Consider the following 24,981-nt stretch of genomic DNA (forward strand, 5'->3'; position numbering starts at 1 on the left):
GCCACAGTGTAATGACATTTCTCTGGAGGTCACTGCTTTCCAGTGTCAGAGGGCAATGGGATGGTCCGTGTTGGGACAGGGCAGTGAGGGGGACTGCGAGAAGGGTGAGGTGAGAAGAGGCTTTGCCTCTAACTAACAAACCATTTTCTGTGTCTGCAAGAAAAATTTCCAAATATTTAGGATGACCTAGAGTCAAATACAGCAACCTGTTGCTCTCTACTGCTTGTAAGATAATGTCTCGATGTCTAAATATGATTTTTATTTATTTATTAATTTATTTTGTATACTATTCTGATGGTGAAATAATTAGAATTCCATAGAAAGGACATGGCATCATCCTTCTCTCATCTATTTAAAGATATGTTTAAATGAAACTCCACACCTGCTACTTCCAGTAGATGTAGACACAGCAGTAACACATTTATACAGGAGTCGGTGTGCAGGTTTACTGTGGAATTAATGAACAAAGCTGTCGCTATGTTGTGTATGAGCTGTTTCTGAGCTATAGAGACCGTGCCAACGTGTCATGTAAATGTTTCCACTTCCTAAGATTTTTAAAGGCCAAAACATGTGCTGTATTATTCAAGCATATTTTTCTTCAGGATCTGAAAGTAATTTTGACATAAATTTAATTAAACCCCAACCCCACTCTTATGTTTTGTAGAATGCCATCATAGCTAAATGCCACAGTTATTATTCCGAGTACTGGAAAACACACCCAATACCAACTGGCATGTTCTTTTCTATTTCACCAAAAGTGCAGTTGATGTGGGCCTATTAGTATCTTTCAAGTGAAAAATTAAAGAACGCTCAGTTTTATTGTCTATATAATTAATTTACACCCATGTATCTGTTTTGAAAATAAGTAAATCTGGGGATCCAAAAAATGAATTATGGGTTTTGATAAGGCATGGAAACTCCACTCAAAGCTAGAGCTCTAATGTCAATATTCTGTGCTTGTTTGGAAGTAGATGGACATCCAGTGACTAGATAGATACAATGCAAATGAACAGTTCCAAAAATCATTCTCCTCCTTAGAATATTCCCTTAGTCAAAACAGGCCATGCACTACATGCAGGACATCAGGCTGTCTGAGTTTTTATACATATGAATTAGCTTCAGCACACACTACAACACAACACTTTTACTGGTACTCATCTGAAATTCAAGTGAATGATCAGTATCTCCTAGGTTGACAGAGTGAACAGAATAGGTTAAAGATGTGAATTCTTACAAAGGAAGACTCCCTTCTTATTAAAAGAATGGGCAGTGACTTTCAAAGCCACGTGAGTTAACACGCGGGATAAGAAGGTGGAAGTTGTTCTCAACACGTTCCTTCTGAGTTCGAACTTCCCTGTTGTTTTCTGAATGTGACTGTCTCATTTCTTTCTGAATATTGTTCTCAAGCATCCCTCCTTTCCTCTTTTAATTTGGACCTCATACTCAGTAATAATAAACTGCCAAGAGAACAAAAAGTATACGGCCATCAATAATGTTTGGATGTAACGTGACACATTTACACTGATAAAAAAACGTTTCACTTAAACAAAGGGTAGATAGGTTGTTTTGACACAGAATGATTTCAGCATATCTGACTATCAAGCACAGATGCTTATCTAACATAACATGAGATTTTCTGGCAATGGGGAAAAACATCGATGGGCATTTATCGAAGGAACTAGCCACTCATTTCCACTAATTTGGCAAAAGTAAGAACTGTGTCACCTTCATCTTTGGATAGTGCCTTTAAAATGGGTCAGCCGCAGGATTAGGTGACAACGATCACCAGCGAACAGTCAAAAAATTATATTTGCTCATGAATACCTGTCCATGGTATACATATGCATATATATTTTCTGTAGATACTTTTATTAATTACCTGAAACCTTTTGACAGGCATGTGACACTTTGAACACTTATACATTTAATCAAGCATATGTAATATTGTTCCTTTCAATTAATTACACTAATGCTTAATTAGATTCATCAAAAGCTCATGCATCTCTCTCAATTTTTATTAGCGTTTTCTTCCTTTTTAAGAAAAAAATGTTTCAAAAAGTGAATTAGGGCTTCCCTGGTGGCGCAGTAGTTGAGAGTCTGCCTGTCAGTGCAGGGGACACGGGTTCAAGCCCTGGTCCGGGAAGGTCCCACAGGCCACGGAGCAACTAAGCCCATACGCCACAACTTCTGAGCCTGTGCTCTGGAGCCCACAAGCCACAACTACTGAAGCCCACGCACCTAGAGCCCATGCTCCGCAACAGGAGAAGCCACTGCAATGAGAGGCCTGCGCATCACAACAAAGAGTAGCCCCCGCTCTCTGCAACTAGAGAAAAGCCCGCGCGTAGTAACGGAGACCCAATGCAGCCAAAAATAAATAAATTTATATTAAAAAAAAGTGAATTAAATGTCAAAAACCCTAGAAACATCCACATTAAGTCAATCTATATTCCAACATGATTGGGAGCCAGATTGATTAAAACATATTGAATAAATTAAATGTTTAAATGAAGAAATATTTGATAGAAAATGTTTGAGCTGCCTCAAACTTTCAGATAATTTGCTTAATCAAATAAAGCAGTTTCATTTGTCAAAGTATATCCTCAGCACAATGACTGTTCTCAATAACATTGACTTATGGCTTGCTGATGGAATTAATAATAAAATGCTATTATCTTAGATATATGTCAAGATAATTGCCCATCCGCTTTGTTTTTTCAGAGTTATCTGTCAACAGTTCTTTCTTCCTAAATAAAAATAGTTTGTGTATGACACAAATAGTTACACATAATGGTGACTGCTAATTCATAAGAGAGATGGAAAGCCATTGAAATAAAATAGCTATTGTAGACTTACATGCTTTCCAAATACTCTGGAAAGGTGTGTCTTGGCTAATTAGTCTAAACAGATTTCATTATTGCAAGTTTTAACTAAGAGGCACAAATGTAAACTGTATGTTAGCATTAGGAAGTTAACCCAAAATATGTAATAGAATTTCCAGGATTTAGAGATGGTTGGGAATCCATTTTGTTCTATACACAAGCTGAGGCAAAAGGTACTCACCAGGAGAGCTCTGGATACAGAGTAGATATGCACAATAAAGCAAAGATAACATAATAATTCTGCCCCTGAGAGAGGTGGAAAATATGGCTTTGGACTCTTTCTTCCTATGTAATTCTTTCCTGGAAAAATTAAAATCCTGGTTCAACCCCATTCCTTATCTTCTCAATGCCTTACTCTAAGCAGCTGACTATATTTGTATCAGTAGAAGAATACACAGCCATGGAAGACTACTCTCACTTTAAATTCATGAGCAAAATATATCACATGGTTTGTCAGCACCACCCAACACCCTATTACACCCCCTGGTCTTTTCTCTCTTTTTCCTTGTTTATTGTTTCACAAATTTTTTTCTTTGTTCTCAAATCCCCAAAACTTTCTTCTCTGCCACTTTTAACTCATGCTTCCTTTTTGTCACAAAAAGAGGAAAATTTGACAAAAATTAAATACAATAAGAAGTCCACTTAGTCTCTAAATTTATATGGGGGGGTAGGGGAGTAAAATCACATTGTTACACATCTAATAGGTATTCTATTTATAGTATACGGTAAGCAAAATAAGCCTGTAAGTCAGTGAGAAAGGTGACTATGAGATAGATGTTCAATTACAATCAAGAAACTAATAATAAATATGTTTCTAAACTTGAGTTATTTTTCTTTAAGTAGTCTTATTTACAATTGGAAAACTTATTACCTTCAATTTGTTTATTATGATCTGACAGATTTGGTTCTATAATAATTTGACCAGAGTCTGTTACGCAAGACTGATGTAAACCTAAAAGAAATTATGTGTGGCTTCCCAGACTCAAGGGTGAAAATTTATTTCAATCAAGTGTTCACAGTTATTGAAGTTCCACTCTTTTTTTTTTTTTTTTTTGCAGTACGCGGGCCTCTCACTGTTGTGGCCTCTCCCATTGCGGAGCACAGGCTCTGGACGCGCAGGCTCAGCGGCTATGGCTCACAGGCCCAGCCGCTTCGTGGCACGTGGGATCTTCACGGACCGGGGCACGAACACGTGTCCCTTGCATCGGCAGGCGGACTCTCAACCACTGCGCCACCAGGGAAGCCCTAAGTTCCAGTCTTTTAAACCCAGTAAATATCTCTTACTAACTTCTTTTGCCCAAGAAATGTGTTAAATGCATTATTTAACCCTTACAAATACCACAGTGAGAAACGCTGTTTCTAAATAACGTAAAATAGTCACATGGAAATTACTATAAAAAATAAATTTTTAAAAATCAAAGGCAAGTAAGCTATTATGGCATTAGAGACTTAAGTGGAATGATTTGAAGCATACATGCACTAAAAGAGAGGCCAGAAGCCCTTGGTTCTTATCCAAGTAGCTTTAACTTCTGTGTGAATGTTGGCAGCCATTTTAAAAATCTTAGGCTTATTGCCTTCTGGCTTGTTATTATAATGAATTAATAATATAATAGCTGTGAAAGTGTTTTCACATAAATAATACCCAATATTTCTCATTTCTCTCTGACAATATTTTAATACATTTGTTGGGTGGTCCTAACATTTAAATCCTCCTCTTTTGGAGCTTTTCATATTATATGTATAATCTATAACATACCTACTATCTATAAATGGAAGATAAACACATACACTATGTAATGTTTACAAAATCCTTTAGAGTTTTCAAAAATCAGGGGAGAACTAAACATTTGGTATGATTTTAGTAGCAAATAGTGCATTTACAAATGTACACCTAACAACGATTCCTAAAGTATGTTATATAGTGGGTTATACGTAGGATTCTGCAGGTCACAGTTTGATTAGAGAGGAGAGTGACAACAAAACTATATTCTTAACACCGATTAAAATTTCAGTGCAAAATAAATATGAAAAATGAAACACAGCTCAGTTGATTTTGTCATCGAATCAGAAAAATGTAATGTACATCTAATGAAATTCAGGGGACTAATAAAATTGGTTTTGAGGTTGTGGGTACAGGATGCATTCAGAGGAACTAGAACTTCTGAGTGTCAGCATTTTGTCTAAGTTATTAATTTCACCACCAATCTGTAATTCCATTTGCTAATACTGACTAAAAACAAAATAGAACAGAACAAACAAACCAACATCTGGGTACCATTTTCCAAAGTTGATATTATCAACATAATAATTTTTCATGAAATGGTAAACAAGCCTGTTTCAACATAAAATAGAAGCTTTACCAACATGCCCTTTCCCAAAAAAAGGCAATCTAAAAGCCCAGGGGGACTATCACAGGGCATTTTACTGATCTATTTTAAAATATCATTGGCAGCCCAGTTTTCTAGCCTAAGTTCTAGAAGTTCTGTCTTAAAAAATAATAATAATCAGGAAAGAGAATCAATTAAATATGAAATATGAATGTCTCTCCAGATTATACCAAAGAAAAAGAAAACTATGTCAGATCTCATTCAAATAGCACACACATAGCTGTAAAAAAACATATTTCCCAAGTTGTTACTCTTTGTGATGCACATTTAGGTGCACAGAACATTTGCATTTATAGCAGTTTTATAATCAGTGCAGTAAATGGCCAAAGTGTTTCTGTTCAATTGACTTTCTCATAAAAGGTTTAATTCCCTACTCCTCTTGGCAGAGGTTATATCTTTAGCTTCTTACTCCAGCTTACATCTATACTCTGAGTGTGTAAATTCTGCTGGGTGACCCGGTGTCTGACAGACTGACCCAGCGTCAGGTGAGAGGACCTTTTATTTGTTATGTGTAACCACGTGTATTGCAGCAGTTAGAAAGCCATTTGCGGGTGAGACATGGGAAATTAAAGCAAAACTCTCATCACAGTGAATAACAAGGCATTATATAAAATGGAAAGTTTGATTCTATGGTAAAGATCATCATAAAGTATTTGATGCCAATAAACAAATACTATAATATTCTATATCCTATTGTAGACAGTTTCTTCATAATCAAATAAATGTGAATAGAAATAAATTAGAAAAAAATTTGTGTTCACAGATGTATGTTTTCTCTATAGTTTCAGAAATCATAAATCACTAAAGAAAATTCTTAGTGAATTCATGTCTATGTTTATGAGTCAGTAGTAATAAATGCTGAGTATACTACAGAGGCATTTTAAATATTTAACACAAATAATAATAAGAAGATATATAGATATAGGTTAGATATAAGTATAGATATGTGTATTGATATAGAGATAAATATAGATATAAATGTTTTTAATCTGGACTCTAATCTTAATTTTAAAATGATGAATAAATATACAGGCTTAATTATAAATACTAAACATAAATCTGATAAATTTATGATGTGTGAAACAAACAGGACTTTGCTTAAAGTTCAAGTCATTAATGAATAATGCAAATCTTCCTTTCTTTAACTTTTTAAAAAGTTTTTGTTATTATTTTTTCAGTACTTTTAAAATTAAACTCTTTTATTTTATGATAATCATATAGTCATCTGCAATTGAAGAAGTAATACAGAGAGAGTCCATGCATCCTTTACTCATTTCTACCAATGGTAAGTAACGTTTTGCAAAACTATAGTACAATATCATAAACAGGATACCAACTTTGACCCCATCCACTGATCTTACTCAGATTTTCTGTTTCACTTCTATCCATTTGTGTGTGGCTATGTGTGTTGTGTTCTAGTCAATTTTACCACACACGTAGGTCCCTGTATTCACCACCCTAGCCAAAAAGAGAGGATAATAAAGATCTGCGAATATGTTTAAAATTGATTTTAAGGCATTAGTAATCTTTTAAATCAGAAGTTAACAAACCTTTACTGAAAAGATGCAGATAAAGCATTTTTTAGGCTTTGCAGGCCATACTGTCTCTGTTGTAACAACTCAATTCTCCTTTTGTAGCTCAAAAGCACCCAACGACAATTCCTAAACTAATAGTGTGGCCGTATTCCGATTTGGCCTATAGGTTCCTGTTTGTTGATTTCTATAAGGTTTTCTTAATCACCTTTTATTAGATCTAAAAGTAGAAAAAAAATTTTAAGGAGGAAAAGATTCCTGTTATTTTGCTTGTTTTGATTTTTTCTATTTGAAAATATTTAATTAAACATAATTTTTTAGCAGTTCTTGAACATAATATTTTGACTTGCTTCTTTCTTTGGGCCATTATTTGAAACAATATAAATTGCTGAAGTTCCACAGAAAGAATAATCCACAAGCACAAGAATGAATTTTAGCCATCACACTATTAGGCCTTCGGCTCCATAGAATCTCCTTTTATGTCCAAAATTTGGCCAATTGCACACTAATAAGACAAGCAATTTATCATTTTATTATATATTATCTACTTCCTTTCTGCTGAAATAAAATCCTCTTATGAGATACATATATATTTATATTAGGCAAAACACCAAAACAAATAAACAAACAGAAGACCCACCAATTCTAAGACCTGGGAAATGTGTTAACCCCTGGTAACTCACCCAGTTAATATAAATTAAATTGTAATACTATGTATGATGACAAAGTATTTTGGAAGCAATCATAGATCTAATAAATATGCTTAGTATGTCTGAAGGACAAAAGATTTTTAAACCACTGTTTTATGAAGTAACTCATAAGGAAGGCAACATTACACGCTATATCCACTTCATTTATTTCCACGCTGATTTGCATACTGCAATGCATTATGCCTAAGCCTCCAGCAATAGAGCAGAACATTAAATACTCCAGATTTTTTTCCTCACATGATAATTATCGTATATTTCCATATAATCAATCAGCTGGGCCAAACCTCAATATTAGAATATAATTCTAAGTTAATCGCATATTATTTACATAGTTTTATTATACTACATATCAATGGAATAGTAAAATTTTCACTATACCATTTCAGGTCAAAATGACAGAAAAATATTATTTTATGAGTATTAAAGCACAATGTTAATCCAGTTAATTTTAGCTATTTATAAGACAGATTAGATAGAAGAGGATAAGAAACAGAACTTGAAACCAAAGCATCTGTTATTCTTTCAGTAAAAGAAAATAATCTAATGCCATCAATTTCTTCAATACATGTAATCAAGGTGCACAGATTCACTCTGGTAAAGAAACTATTCTTGTAATTTATCTCATTTATATCAAAGGGCTTCTAGTAGCCCCAATGGCTACAGAGCCTTCCATCTTAATTCATTTGAAAAGCTGTGTGTCTTTTTAAAAATCGCCTTGAAAATAACACTTTCTTCTACCAAGTTTGAAAAAGAAAACTTAATCAGTGGGCAAATGAGCAACATTGTATGTTACCATACATTTAAGCTAAGAATTAAAATATCACATGAGCTTTTAAGTGTAAAAATACTTCAGCAACATTCTGAGAGCTAGGGATGTAGAACCAATTGAAGATTAGAAACCAAGCTGATCACTGACCTGTTAGAATGATGGGAGCTCTATATACTTAACACTTTAGAATTTCAGTCTGTGTTACGACTATTAATAAAAAAATATTCTTTCCAGCATAAATAAATAAACAAGAAATAAGTTTATAAATAAATCAAAGGCATTAAAGATGTTTAATGATTTATTTATCCAGCATGTTAAAACAATTTGTCAAATTACTAATTCAGCAGTACTTTTCATATAAACAGTTACCACTGATTTTGAGCACCATGGTAGTAAATACTGCTAACTTTTAAATTTTAAATTATTGTCATCTCAGATTTACTATTTGGGTTTAGCATGAGTTCATAGTTATTTCAGTGGGCATTTACAGGTTCCATATAATTTGAATTATGTGGTACTAGCTGAAGGCATCATTTTTAATCAGGAAGAAATGAGATGTTCTCACAGCATGGCTTGGCATTCATTCTTCTCTCAATTTCATTCCAGGTACATTTCAATGGGTGGAATTGGCTTGTTGACTGAATTGGCCACTCTGTGTCCCTAAGAAAACTGCCATGATTGGGAAGCCATATGGTGCAATGCTGTAAGCTATATTAAATTCTGAGTCATATTTTGGCCAGCTTTGTTCTCATGACTGAGATTCAGAATTGTATCCATGTAAATTTCTATCCACTTGCTGCTCACAAGTGTCATTAAGCTCACATTTTTTTTCTTTATTTTTTTAGACACTTGCTATATAAAGTGGTGCTGGAGTTTACACTTAAAGGCACTAGTTGAGAAGACGGAAAAAATAGAGAAAGGTGACCCTTTAGGCTCACCCTGTATTTACCTCTGAAGAAGCAGTCTTCATTGTGGACAATGGTAATCTTGTGTTTTTTCAGGCAAGCAGCTCTGTGCACCTCACAGTGGTTTTCATAGAATTCTCCATCAGATCCACACACAGGTTTGTAGTGCCGATTGCAAAGGTCCATGCAGGCACATTCCGCTTGCCCTGTCTCTCTGCTGAGAACACAGTGCCTTCCCAAACCACAGTATTTGTTTTCACAAGATGCCAAAGGGCCATCCTGAATCAGGAATCCTAAGGACAAAGAATAGAAAATCACTTGGATTCATATGTCCAAATAAAATGCTGATGTCAAAGTTTAAAGGGAAAAGGAAAAAAATAATCTAAGAGAAATATAATACAATCAGAGTTCAGTTGTTCTCAGTGGAGAAGGGACTTGTATTAGAACCAGCAGGTGAACTTTTTCAAAATACCCTTAACATACTCCCCTTCTTTCCCATTTCTCCTTGAGCTCTCACCTCCCTACCCAATGAGTATTACAGTCCTTAAGGACAAGGGCTCTGAAGTTAAAATGCCTGAACTCAAATTCTCTACCAATTATTAGCTTTATGTCCTTGGATAAATTGCTTCTCTGTGCTAAGTTGTCCTATCTGTAATACAAGGTTGATAGTATAGATGATCTCCTACGGTTGTAAGGAATAGTACATATACTGGTCCACGGAAAGCACGGCCTTGACACATAGCAAATGTTTAACAAATGTCAACCTTTACATTAGCAGAATTCTGGTAGGAGAAAAGAAATGTATGTATATAATGTAGTAAATAGGAGAGAATAGGAATAAGAAGCAGTGTCTTGAAAACTTCTTTCTGGGTTTTAACATCTGATCCTTTCTTGTTTTGACATTTGCCACTTGGCAATTACTGGTGAATTTCATGACTAAATGAACAAATCATGAAGAATCTGATTGTCTTGTTACTTGTTCAGTCTAACAATCTACATTTGCATCAGAAAAGTATAGGTGGATCTAGCAGTCTTGTACTGAAACCAAACTAAGCAACTTAAATACTCAGGCTTTTATAGGTAAATCTGGCTTTTCTTCTTTGAGAACATTATCTGACTGAAAAGTAAAAAATGTCAGTAAACACACACACACACACACACATACACACACACACACACACATATATATATATAGAGAGAGAGAGAGAGAGAGAGAAATATATATACATGTATCTCAAGGAATAATATATATTCATATATATACACATGCATAAATGTGTGTGTACATATATTTACCATTGGTGACACTTATATACTGCAAAAAATAAAGTTTTGAGAGGTTATAAACTTAAATGACAGTAATTTTATTAGATACTTAGTGTATATTTTCAGCTGGTTGATTTAAAACCATCTCCCTACATGATTGCATCACAATGATTAAGAACATGGTTTCTGATCCAGAGTTTAAATCATAGCTCCACCAGTTACAAACTTCAGGACCTTGGGTGGGTATCTAACACATCTATAACTTAGTTTCCTCATCTGTAAAATAGGACTAATAGTATCCTCAAACAGTTATCAAGATTAAAGGGTTTGTGAGGGAGAGATCAAGATGGCAGAGCAGAAGGAGGCTGGGCTCAACTCCCTTCACAAACACATCAAACTACAAATCCACGTAGAGTGCCACTCACTGAAATCTACCTGGGACAAACGCAACAGGTCTTCTACACCAAGGCTATAAATAAAGATCCACAGAGCATCTGATAGGAAGGGAGGAAAGTGATCAGGCATGGACCCACACCCTAGCAGGGGACACAGAAGAGGAATGAATATCACAGGCTTGGAGATTCTCCCTGGGAGCAAGGGATTCAAGCTACATATTAGGTGCCCCAGCCTGGGGCGTCCAACACCAGGAAGGTGAGTCCTCTTAGCTTGTTTGAAAACCAGTGGGGCTTACCAGAGGGCTGTAAGAACCCAAGACTCCATTCTTAAAAGAGCACACACACAGACTTACTCCCAGTCACATCATGAAGGCAGAAGACTGAAATCCCCTGGGGCTCTGGCCAGCCCGCCAGGACATCCTCTGCACACATCCAGCCTGCATGGCCTCCTGCTCCAGCCCATCTTGCTCCGGCACTGCTCCCCGCTAAGGCAGAGTCTGTCATTGCCAATGAGACTGCACATATTTGGAGGGAATGGAGCCGGCTGAGACCCCAGCACAGCCTCTGTCCAGTGCGGAGGTAGACACTGCCAGCTCATGAGTCCCTGTGCACACTTGAGAGTGGACAGGGTCAGTTCAGTGGTGCGGCACTACCTCTGCAGCACCAAGCCAGCCTCTAAAGACAGTGTGCACACCAGGGGGGAAAGTGAAACCAGCAAGAAGTGCAGGCCCAAGCACTCAAGCCCTGGCTGCGTCCCAAATCAAGGTGGAGACTACCAACACACCTGGGTGAAAGCCAAATACCTCAGGGCTCTTGCTCTAGCTCCTCAAGCCTCATCCCTGCCCCAGATAGGGCAGTAATGGTTATTGAGCATAGACGATGTCCTGACCTTCTTCACCTGGCTCTGGTTGTGGCCCAACTACACCAGCACCACCACCCACCAAAGCAGGACACCCAAGGGAAGGACACAGCCTGTGCTCTCTTGAGATCCAGCTCTCCCACCAGAGCCACTGAACGAACATATGCAGAGTGTAGAGGGACACTCCCACACAAGGACACGCCACCAAGCCTGGGATAGGCAGCTGTTTCACCTAGTTTCATAGAGAAAAAGAAAGTTAAACAGAATGAGAAGACAGAGGAATATACTTCAAATGAAAGAATAACAGCAAAAACAAACGAACAAACAAAAATCCCTGAAAAAAACCCTAGTGAAATAGAGGAAAATAATTTACCTGATAGAGTTCAAAGCAATAATAGTAAGAATGCTAACTGAACTGGGGGAGGTGGGGGGGAAATAGATGAACACAGTCAAATTTTAACAAAGAACTAGAAAATATAAAAAAGAACCAGTGAGAGCTGAAGAAAACCATAACTAAAATTAAAAAACACACTAGAGGGAATTAACAGCAGACTAGGTATACAGAAGAACACATAAGTGATCTGGAAGATAGATAAAGGAAATTGCCCAAACAGAACAGGAAAAATAAAGATTTTGTTTTTTTAAATGAGTAGTTTAAAGGACCTCTGGGACAACATCAAGTGTATTAACATTTGCATTACAGGTGCTGAGAAGGAGAAGAGAGAGAGGAAAAGGTGGAAAGTGTATTTGATTAATTATGGCTGAAAACGTCCTGAACCTGAGGAAAGAAACAAATATACAGATCAGGAAGCACAGAGCATCCCTAACAAGATGAACCCAAAGAGACCCACACCAAGACATATCATAAATGGCATAGAGAAAAAGAAAGAGTCACACAGAAGGGAACCCCCAAAAAGCTATCAGCTCATTTCTTTGCAGAAACTTTTCAGGCCAGAATGGAATGGCCTGATATATGCAAAGTGGTGAAAGCAAAAGCCTAGGATACTCTACCCAGCAAAGTTATCATTCAGAATTGAGCCAGAGATAAAGAACTTCTCAGAGAAGCAAAAGCTAGAAGAATTGATCAATATTAAACTGATTTTACAAGAAGTGTTAAAGAGTCTTCTTTAAGTGAAAATAAAAGGGTACAACAAGAAATAAGAAATTATAGGGTGGAAAAATTCCCACCAGAAAAGGCAAGTACATAGTAAAGACTGTGGATCAATTGTTTCAATAATCTAGTATAAAGGTTAAAAGACAAAAATTATAAAATCAACTATAGGTACAATATACAGTTAAGGGTTAGACATTAAGATGTAAAATATGAAATCAAAAATATAAAATGTGTGGGGGGAGTAAGAAATATACAGGTTTTAGAACGTGTTTGTACTTTTTGTACTTAAACAACTATCAGGTTAAATCAAGCAGATGTACTTATAGGTCAACATATATGAACTTTATGGTAACTGCAAAACAAAAAGCTACAATAGATATACAAAACCTAGAGAGAAGGAAACACAAATATAACACTGAAGAAAATCATCAAAAAACAAAGAAAAGACTAAAAAGAAAAAAAGAAAACAGAGAAAAACAAAAACAAAAGCCAGTAAACAAATAACAAAATGGCAGTAAGTACATACCTATCAATAATCACTTTAAATGTCAAAGGACTAAATGCTCCAATCAGAAGACATAGGGTAGCAGATTGGATTAAAACACACAAAACGAAAAAACAAAAAACAGGACCCATCTATATGCTGCTTACAAGAGAATCACTTTAGAGCTAAAGACACACACAGACTGAAGGTGTGGGATGGAAAAAGATACTCCATGGAAACTGAAACAAAAGTAAGCTGGGTAGGCTTTTTATTTTAAAGTAGATTTTAAAACAAAGTCTATAATAAAAGACAAAGAAGGACATCATATTATGATAAAGAGATGAATACAATAAAAGGATATAGCATTTTTAAACATAAATATAGGAGTGTTTAAATATATAAAGCAACAATTAACTGGCATAAATATGGGAGAAATTGACAATAATCCAGTAATAGTAGGGGATTTTAACACCATACTTTTATCCAGATAGAAAATTGATAAGGAAACAATGGCCTTAAATGACACATTATAACAGTTGGATTATATATATATATATATATATATATATATATATATATATATATATATATATATATATATCTCTTACATTTTAAAGGAATTAGAAAAAAGAACAAATAAAGCCTAAAGTCAGAACAAGGAAGGAAGTGATAAAGATCACATAGAAAAGTAGAGACAAAAAAATAGAAAAGATCAATGAAACCAAAGCTGTTTCTTTAAAAAGATAAACAAAACTGAGTTAGGTTCATTAAGAAACAAAAAAAAAAAGAGGACCCACATAAACAAAATAAAAAATGAAAGAGGAGAAATTACAACTGTTATGACAAAAATACAATAATAAGAGATTTTATGAACAATGATATGCCAACAAATTGGACAACCTAGAATTGGATACTTTCCTAGAAACATACATTGTTCAAGACTGAATCAGAAGAAATAGATACTCTGAACAGACTGATTATTAGAATTGAAATTGAATCAGTAGTCCAAACACTACTGATAACTGTAAGTCCAGGACTGGATGGCTTCACAGGAGAATTCTACTGAACATGTAAAAAATAGTTAGTACCTATCTTTCTCAAACTATTCCAAAAAATTGAAGAGGAGGGAACACTCCCAAATTCAGTCTGGGAGGCCACCATTACCCTTATACCACGACAAAATGAAAATTACATGCCAATATTCCTGAAGAACATAGATTGAAAAATCCTCAACAAAATAAAAACAAAATTCAACAATATATAAAAAGGATTATTCACTATGATCAAGTGGGATTTATTTCAAGGATGCAAGCTTGGTTCATAACTTCAAATCAACGTGATACATCACATTAAAAATACAAAGGATAAAAAGCACATAATCATCTTGATAGACACACAAAAACACATTTTATCAAATTCAACACACATTCGTCCTAAAAATTCTCAACAAAGTGGTATAGAATAAATATTTCTTAAGCATAATAAAGGCCATTATGACAAACCCACAGCTAGCATCATACTCAACTGTTAAAACCTGAAAGCTTTTCCTCTAAAATCAGGAACAAGAATCAAGACAAGGATAGCCACTCTCACCATTTCTATTTAACATATTATTTTAAGTCCTAGCCACTGAAATCAAACAAGAAAAAGAATGAAAAGGCATCCAAAGTGAAAGGGAAGATATAAAACTGTCACTATTTGCAGAGGATAGGATACTGTAATAGAAAATCCTAAGGTCTCCACCAAAAAACTATTAGAACTAATAAATGAATACAGTAAAGCTGCAAGATACAAGATAAATATACAGAAATCTGTTGCTTTTTATCCACTAGTAATAAACTATCAAAAAGAGAAAGCAATAAAATAGTCCCATTTACAATAGCATTAAAATGAATAAAATACATAGGAATAAACTTGAAGGAGGTGAAGACCTACACTCTGAAAACTATGAGACAATGATGAAGGAAACTGAAGATGATACAGTAAAATTGAAAGATATCCTGTGTTCATGTATTGGAAGAATTAATACTGTTGAAGTGTCCATAAAGCAATCAACAAATTTAGTGTAATCCTTATCAATATAACCATGACTTTTTTCACAGAACTAGAAAAACAATCCTAAAATTTATATGGAAGCACAAATGACTCCAAATAGCCAAAGCAATCTTGAGAAAAAAGAACAAGACTGGAGGTATCACACCACCTGACTTCAGACACTATAAAACTAAAGTGATCAGAACACTATGGCACTGGCACAAAAACAGACACATAGGTCAATGGAACAGAACAGAGAGCCCAGAAACAAACTCATGCACATGTGGTCAATTAAACTATATCAAAGGAGGCAAAAATATATAATGGGGAATATACAGTCTCTTCAATACCTGGTGATGGAAAATTGGAACTCTACATATAGAAGAATGGCATTAGAACATTTTCTCTCACCTTATACAAAAATAAACTCAAAATGGATTAAAGACCTAAATGTAAGATATGAAACCATAAAACTCCTAGGGCAAAAAAAGTCAGCACACTCTTTCACATACATATTAGCAATAGTTTTTTAGATCTCTCTCCTCATGCAAGGGAAACAAAAGCAAAAATAAACAAATGGCACCTAATTAAATGTAAAAGTTTTTTCACAGCGAAGAAAACCATCAACAAAATGAAACAACCACCAACTGAATGGAAGATATTTGCAAAGGATATGGCTAATAAGGGATTAATATCCAAAATATATAAATACCGCATGCAACTCAATATCAAAAAAATAAACAATCCAGTTAAAAAATGGGCAGAAGACCTAATAGACATTTTTCCAAAGACATACAGATGGCCAAGAGAACATGAAAAAATGTTCAACATCACTAATCATGAGGAAAATGAAAATCAAAACCAAAATGAGATATCACCTCACACCTGCCAGAATGGTTATTGTCAAGGACACAACAAATAATAAATGTGAGATGTGGAGAAAAAGGAATAATAGTTTGCCCCAGCAATTCTACTCCTGGGTATATATCCAGGGAAAATGAAAAAAAACGAATTCAAAAAGACACATGCACCCCGGTGTTCAGAGCAACACTATTTACAACAGCCAAGATATGGAAACAACCTCAGTGTCCATCAACAGATAAATGGATAAAGAAGACGTGGTGTATATACACAATGGAATATTACTCAGCCATAAAAAGAATAACATTTTGCTATTTGCAGCAACATGGATAGACCTGAAGGGTATTATGCTTAGTGAAGTAAGTCAGACAGAGAAAGAAGAATGTTATATGCTTTCATTTATATGTAGAATCTAAAAAATAAAACAAACTCATGAATATAACAAAACAGAAACAGACTCATAGACAAGTGAACAAACTAGTAGTTATCAGTGCGGAGAGGGGTGGAGAAGGAAGCAAGTTAGGAGAAGGAGAGTAAGAGGTACACACTACTAGGTAGAATATAAATAAGATACAGGATGCAATGTCCAGCACACGGAATATAGCCAATATGCTAGAATAACTTTAAATGTAGTATAACCTATAAAAATATCTAATCACAGTGCTGCACACCTGAGACTAATATAACATTGTAAATCACTTATACTTCATTTGAAAACAAAATTAAAAGTCTTGGCACATGAAAAACTCCATTTAAATGTTAGTTATTATCATTACTTTTTAAAGTAATTAATTTTCATAAGAACAGATATACAAATAAAAAAGTATTTAAATAATCAATTTGTTTTTATAAATAAAACCCATTAGACAGTTTGATTTTCATATAATGCATGTATTTCCATGTGGAATTTAGAAAAACTGAAATTAAAAAAATGACCAAGACTATCAACAGTATAATTTTCAAAATTATTTACTTATTTATTTTTTAATTTTTTTTTTTTTGCGGTACGCGGGCCTCTCACTGCTGTGGCCTCTCCCGTTGCAGAGCACAGGCCCTGGACGCACAGGCTCAGCAGCCATGGCTCACGGGCCCAGCCACTCCGTGGCATGTGGGATCCTCCCGGACCGGGGCACGAACCCGTGTCCCCTGCATCCGCAGGCGGACTCTCAACCACTGTGCCAACAGGGAAGCCCCTAATTTATATTTTTGATAGAACTGTAAATTGGAACAACTGTTCTTCAAAGCAACTTAAAATTACTTGCACTCTTTGAAACCATATTATGATCTTTGTGAAACATTCTAAAACATTTAGAACAAAAAATAAGAAAAATGACAATAAAATTTATTGAATCAAGCTTTGCAATGTAGTGTTACTTTAAATAATTGATAATTACTATGAAATATTTAGTAGATTTTGGAAAATATATTTAATGCAGTATTTCTTGAAGTGTGGCACTTTAGAATGGCCTACAGAAGTTTTATAGCATAGATTCAGCCTTCACTTTACCCTAGAGTTTCTGACTCAGTAGATCTAGGATTGAACCCCAAATTTATATTTCTAATTTCCCAGGTGATGATGTTATTTTGGTTTCTGGTATCAAACTTTTGGGCCTTGACTTAATGAAATCCTAATTGCTAATTAAAATAAATACGACAAAAACAAAAAGACTAGGTAAACAATTACGAAATATTCTTAAGTGGAAAAGTGAGAACTTTATGTCATGATTAAAACCAGATAAAATCAACCAAGTATTTGAATGAAACTAAGAAAGGATATGGAAAATGAACACAATTGATTAGCTAATTGGATATGATATTGGGCAAATTTTTCTACTTTTATATAATTGCTTTTTTAGTGTTCAATATATTAATAAAAGAAATTCCATAATTGTGTCAATTACAACTGTAAAATAATGACTGATTTCATTTTGGAAAATCTTTTTCTTCATTTTTCTACTTATGCCTGTTGTTGATCTTATGTTTATAGGGTCCAAAATGGGGCTGCCATTATAGCACAGGGATTTGAGTCATATAGTTGTATTTTGCACAGTTTTATATCTTATATTTTCCTTATTTCCTTAATATCTTACTAACAACTAGTTTCTTGCTATCAAATAGTTTAAAATTTATGAATGGAGTATTTTATTTTTTTATTATCTAAGAATGAGTTTAAGGTCAACTGGGTCAAGAGATTATTTTACGTTTTGATCACAAACTGAGGTGGCTAACAAAATCAGTACAATTTCTGAAAAAGAAGGAATGCTTTGCTATAAAATGAGGTCATTTATGGTATATTTATGTCAATGAGTATCTTTCCTTGATTCTCTCTTCTTCAATTTTTCCTCTTTTTGCTTGTACTCCAGTTCAGAGATTTGTATTAGAATGGCCAATAAGCCATTTTCTAGAAGTTAAATGAACTATTTTACACTAGCTAGAAGCCGTGTGTTGCATATAGCTGCTACAATTAAAGGAAATTTAATTAATTCATATGCAATCCAAAAGAAAGCTCATATTATGTAAATGAATAACTAGAACATATCCTTTCTGACAGTAATTATCCATGACTAACACTGAACTTAAGTATCAGCTGAGATTAACTCAATTTAATCTGATCAACATGTCAAAGCTTTCTTTTAAGTATACTCAGATAACACACTAAATGAATTTTAATCAAGAACTTCTCTCTTGCTATCTCACAACTTGATAAAATAACATGTGTTCCCACAAAAATGCTATATATTTAACAAGCACATTATTTTATAACTTCTGTGCCTTCAGGGCATTACAAAGATTCCTCAGATTTAAAATAAACAAAGAACTGAAACAAAAGATGAAAGACACCAAGTCATAAAGCAAAATCATTCTATATAATTCTAAAGACAGTCTGCTCAGATTCTCAATGATGATGCAATTCTCTTCAAGTGGTTTATGTATATATACTTTATCAAATAGGTACTTCATATAGAGTGGATCTAATTTAAAATAAACTTTAATAAAATGTATTATTTTTATGTGCAAGGTACTATACTAGATGCTATAGAATAGATCAAAAGAGCAGTCATTGATACTTTTTCTAGTGGCTTAAAAAGGGCATGAGGCAGGCCTTGGGCCCAAGGAGAGAGTTAAAAATTTAGGGACATGTTTAGGAGCACAAAGGAGCATGAGATGAATAATATCAGGTAAGACCTCACAAGTATTATATCATGTCATGGTTGAGGTTTATGCTCCAGGAATGGGTTAGGAGTTCAGAAGGCTAATATATGGAATAGACAAGGTATGAATTAAAGATTGATGTTGGATATAAAACAGTAACATCAGAGGGAAGAAAGAACCAGATTTTGACAAGCTAACTACCTCTAATGATAACAGTGGAATATAAGCAAAATTAATTAGAGTGCCAAGTTATTTGAGGTGTTAATTTTCTCATAAAAATGTATAATGTTTTGATACAAAATGTAAGTATTATGTTAACTTTGATTTGTTAAAAAGAACAACAGATTTTGGTGAAGAGAATAGGATTACAGTCTTTGCATTTCCATTACCTATTGGACTGACCTCAGCTGGGCTGCAATCTCCTTGGGTCAGATGTTTAAATGGTAAGATAAAAGGAAACTGATAAACCATCTTTAGATTCACTCTCATCTGAAAAAAATCCTTGCATTTAAGAGTGCTTGGCAAAACAGTGTCTAGTAAAAGGTAATGTTTGAGAATATATTTAGGAATCTTTCTCTAGAGTGCCTAATAGGTAAACTTCACCTGCAGGAAACAATCATATACTCGTAATTCTCTACTTTAAACAATATTTATGTACTCTAGAAATAGCATCAGAGACCTTCAACATGGTGGAGGAGTGAGACGTGGAGATCACCTTCCTACCCACAAATACATCAAAACTACATCTACATGTGGAACAACTCCTACAGAACACCTACTGAACGCTGGCAGAAGACCTCAGACCTCCCAAAAGGCAAGAAACTCCCCACGTACCTGGGTAGGGCAAAAGAAAAAAGAATAAACAGAGACAAAAGAATAGGGACGGGACCTGCACCAGTGGGAGGGAGCCATGAAGGAGGAAAGGTTTCCACACACTAGGAGCCCCTTCACTGGCAGAGACTGTGGGTGGTGGCGGGGAAGCTTCAGAGCCACAGAAGAAAGCGCAGCAACGGGGGTATCGAGGGCAAAGCAGAGAGATTCCCGCACAGAGGATCAGTGCCGACCGGCACTCACCAGCCGAGAGGCTTGTCTGCTCACCCGCCGGGATGGGTGGGGGCTGGGAGGTGAGGCTCGGGCTTCGGAGGTTGGATCCCAGGGAGAGGACTGGGGTTGGCGGCGTGAATGCAGCCTGAAGGGGGCTAGTGCGCCAAGGCTAGCCAGGAGGGAGTCCGGGAAACGGTTTACCTGCTGGAGAGGCAAGAAACCATGGTTTCCAGGTGCGTGAGGAGAGAGGCTTCCTGCTCCATGTGCCCAAAGATGGCAGAGTGCCACCTAAGTGAGCTCCAGAGATGGGCGCAAGCTGCAGCTATCATGTCGGACCCCAGAGACGGGCACAGACCACTACTGCTGCTGCTGCCACCAATAATCCTGTGTGCAAGCCCAGGTTACTACCCACACCCCCCAGGGAGGCCGTGCAGCCCGCCACTGCCAGGGTCCCTTGATCCAGAGACAACTACTCCGGGAGGACACACGGCATGCCTCAGGCTGGGGCAATGTCACGCTGGCCTCTGCCGCCTCAGGTTCTCCCCACAGTCCAAATGTGACTACCGTGCCCCTCCCTCCCCCCAGCCTGAGTGAGCAACAGAGCTCTAATCAGCCACTGCTTTAACCCCCTCCTGTCTGGGCAGGGAAGAGATGCATTAGGGCAGCCTACATGCAGAGGCGGGGCCAAAACCAAAGCTGAACCCCAGGAGCTGTGCGAACAAAGAAGAGAAAGGGAAATGTCTCCCAGCAGCCTCAGGAGCAGCAGATTAAATCCCCACAAGTGGTTTGATTAACCCTGCATCTGTGAAATACCTGAATAGACAAGAAATATTCCCAAATTTGAGGTGGTGGACTTTGGGAGCAACTGTAGACTTGGGGTTTGCTTTCTGTGTTTTATCTGTTTTTGGTTTTATGTTTATCTTAGTGTAGATTTTAGTTGTTGTTTTCATTGGTGGGTTTGTTTATTGGTTTGGTTGCTCTCTTTCTTTTTTTCTTTTTCTTTTTTCTCTTTTTGTGATTGTGTGTGTTTCTTTGTGAGATTTTGTCAGCTTAGCTTTGCATTTACCATTTGCCTTGGGGTTCTGTATGTTCATTTTTTGTTTTTGTTTTTATGAGTGTGTGTGTGTGTGTTTCTATGTGTGATTTTGTCTGTTTAGTTTTGCTTTTTCCATTTGTTTTGTAGTTCTGTTTGTTCAAGTTTTTTTCTTTTTCTTCCTTTCTTCTGTGCCATGCAGCTGGCAGGGTCTTGGTGCTCTGGCTGGGTGTCAGGCCTGAGCCTTTGAAGTGGAAAAGCCAAGTCCAGGATACTGAAATACCAGAGACCTCTCAGCCCCATGTAATATTAACTGGAGAGAGCTCTCCCAGAGATCTCTGTCTCAACACTAAGACCCAGCTCCACCCAACAGCCAGCAAACCCCAGTGCGGGAAGCCCCATGAAAAACAACTCGCAAGACAAGAACACAACCCCACTCATTAGAAGACAGCCTGCCTAAAGTCACACTAAGCTCACCGACACTCCAAAACACACCACCAGACACGGCCCAGCCCACCAGAGGACCAAATCCAGCTCCATCCACCAGAACACAGGCACCAGTCCCACCCAGCAGGAAGCCTGTACAAGCCCTGAACCAACCTCATGCACTGGTGACAGACACCAAAAATAACAGGAAATACAAACCTGCAGCCTGCAAAAAGGAGACCCCAAACACTGTAGGTTAAACAAAATGAGAAGACAGAGAAATATGCAGCAGATGAAGGAGCAAAGTGAAAATCCACCAGACCAAACAAATAAAGAGGAAGTAGGCAGTCTACCTGAAAAAGAATTCAGAGTAATGACAGTAAAGATGATCCAAAAATCTCAGAAGTAGAATGGAGAAAACTCTAGAAATGTTTAACAAGGATCTAGAAGAACTAAAGAACAAATAAGCAATGATGAAAAACACATATAAATGAAATTAAAAATACTCTAGAAGGAATCAATAGCAGAATAACTGAAGCAGAAGAATGGATAAGTGACCTGGAAGATAGAATACTGAAAATAACTGCCACAGAGCAGAATAAAGAAAAAACAATGAAAAGAAATGAGGACAGTCTCAGAGACCTCTGGGACAACATTAAATGAACCAATATTTGAATTATAGGAGTCCCAGGAGAAGAAGAGAAAAAGAAAAGGTTTGAGAATATATTTGAAGAGATTATAGTTGAAAACTTCCCTAATATAGGGAAGGAAATACTCAGTCAAGTCCAGGAAGTACAGTGAGTCCCATTCAGGACAAATCCAAGGAGAAATATGCCAAGACACATATTAATAAAAGTAACAAAAATTAAATTTTGAGAAAAAATAGTAAAAGCTGCAAGGGAAAAGCAAAAAATAACATACAAGGGAAACCCCATAAGGTTAACAGCTGAGATTTCAGCAGAAACTCTGCAAGAAAGAAGGGAGGGGCAGGACATATTCAAAGTGCTGAAAGGGGAAAACCTGCAACCAAGATTCCTCTACCCAGCAAGGATCTCATTCCGATTCAATGGAAAAATTAAAACATTTAAAGACAAGCAAAAGCTAAGATAATTCAGTACCACTAAACCAGCATACAACAAATGCTAAAGGAACCTCTCTAGGCAGGAAATACAAGAAAAGGAAAAGACCTACAATAACAAACCCAAAATAATTAACAAAATGGTAACAAGAACATACACATCGATAATTACCTTAAATGTAAATGGATTAAAAGCTCCAACCAAAAGACATAGACTAGCTGAATGGATACAACAACAAGACTTGTACACATGCTGTCTACAAGAGACCCACTTCAGACCTAGGGACACATACAGACTGAAAGTGATGGGGTGGAAAAAGATATTCCATGTAAATGGAAATCAAAAGAAAGCTGGAGTAGCAATAATCAGACAAAATAAAATATAGACTATTTTAATAATAGTAATAATAATAATAAATAATAATAAATAACAATAAAATAAATATTATTTATTTTATTATTATAATAAATATTATTATTTAATAATAATAAAATATAGACTATTTTATATTTTATAAAATATAGACTATATTTTATAAAATATAGACTATAAAATAAAGACTATTACAAGAGACAAAGAAGGACACTACATAATCATCAAGGGATCAATCAAAGAATATATAACAATTGTAAATATTTATACACCCAACGTAGGAGGACTTCAATACATAAGGCAAATGCTATTAGCCATAAAAGGGGAAATCAACAGTAATACAATCATAGTAGGGGATTTTAACACCCCACGTTCACCAATGGACAGATCATCCAAAGTGAAAATAAATAAGGAGACACAAGCTTAAAATGACACATTAGACCCGATGGACTTAATTGCTATTTATAGGACATTCCATCCAAAAACAACAGAATAAACTTTCTTCTCATGGAACATTCTCCAGGATAGATCATATCTTGGGTCACAAAGCAAGCTTTGGTAAATTTAAGAAAACTGAAATCATATCAAGTCTCTTTTCTGACTACAACACTATGAGACCAGCTATCAATTACAGGAAAAAAAAACTGTAAAAAATACAAACACATGGAGGCTAAAAAACGCACTACTAAATAACCAAGAGATCACTGAATAAACCAAATAGGAAATCAATAAATCCCTAGAAACAAATGACAATGAAAACACGATGACCCAAAATCTATGGGTCGCAGCAAAACAGTTCTAAGAGGGAAGTTTATAGTAACACAATCCTACCTCAAGGAACAAGAAAAATCTCAAATAAAAAACCTAACCTAAAACCTAAAACAGTTAGAGAAAGAAGAACAAAAAAAACCCATAGTTAGCAGAAGGAAAGAAATCATAAAGATCAGATCAGAAATAAATGAAGGAAACAGCAGCAAAGATCAATAAAACTAATAGCTGCTTCTTTGAGAAGATAAAAAGAAATTGATAAACAATTAGCCAGACTCATCAAGAAAAAGGGAGAAGACTCAAATCAACAGAATTAGAAATGAAAAGGAGAAGTAACAAGTGACACTGCAGAAATACATAGTATCATGAGAGACTACTGCAAGGAATTATATGCCAATAAAATGGACAACCTGGAAGAAATGAACAAATTCTTAGAAAAGTACAAACTTCCAAGAATGAACCAGGAAAGAAGAGATAATATGAACAGACCAATCACAAGCACTGAAATAGAAACTGTGATTAAAAATCTTCCAACAAACAAAAGCCCAGGACCAGAGAGGTTTACAGGAGATATCTATCAAACATTTACAGAAGACCTAACACCAATCCTTCTCAATCTCTTCCAAAATATAGCAGAGGGAGGAACACTCCCAAACTCATTCTATGAGGCCACAATCACCTGATACCAAAATGAGACAAAGATGTCATAAAAAAAGAAAACTACAGGCCAATATCACTAATGAACATAGATACAAAAATCCTCAACAAAATTCGAGCAAACAGAATCCAACAGCACACTAAAAGGATCATACACCATGAACAGGTAGGGTTTATCCCAGGAATGCAAGGACTCTTCAATATATGCAAATTAATCAAAGTGATAAACCATATTAACAAATTGATGGATAAAA

The 24,981-nt window shown here is 35.7% G+C and overlaps 1 protein-coding gene across 4 annotated transcripts in view; it reads right to left on the reverse strand.

Annotated features, from left to right (window-relative positions):
* Positions 1-24,981, reverse strand: part of FSTL5 (follistatin like 5) — a 680,376-nt gene that overhangs the window by 439,918 nt on the left and 215,477 nt on the right. For all 4 annotated transcript variants that reach the window (XM_004266153.3, XM_004266154.3, XM_012531687.3 and 1 more), the window contains exon 4: positions 9,227-9,475. In XM_004266153.3, coding sequence (XP_004266201.1) covers positions 9,227-9,475 — 249 coding nt within the window. The remainder of the gene's footprint in view (positions 1-9,226; positions 9,476-24,981) is intronic.

This window comes from Orcinus orca, chromosome 4 (assembly GCF_937001465.1).
Source record: "Orcinus orca chromosome 4, mOrcOrc1.1, whole genome shotgun sequence".
NCBI lineage: Eukaryota > Metazoa > Chordata > Mammalia > Artiodactyla > Delphinidae > Orcinus > Orcinus orca.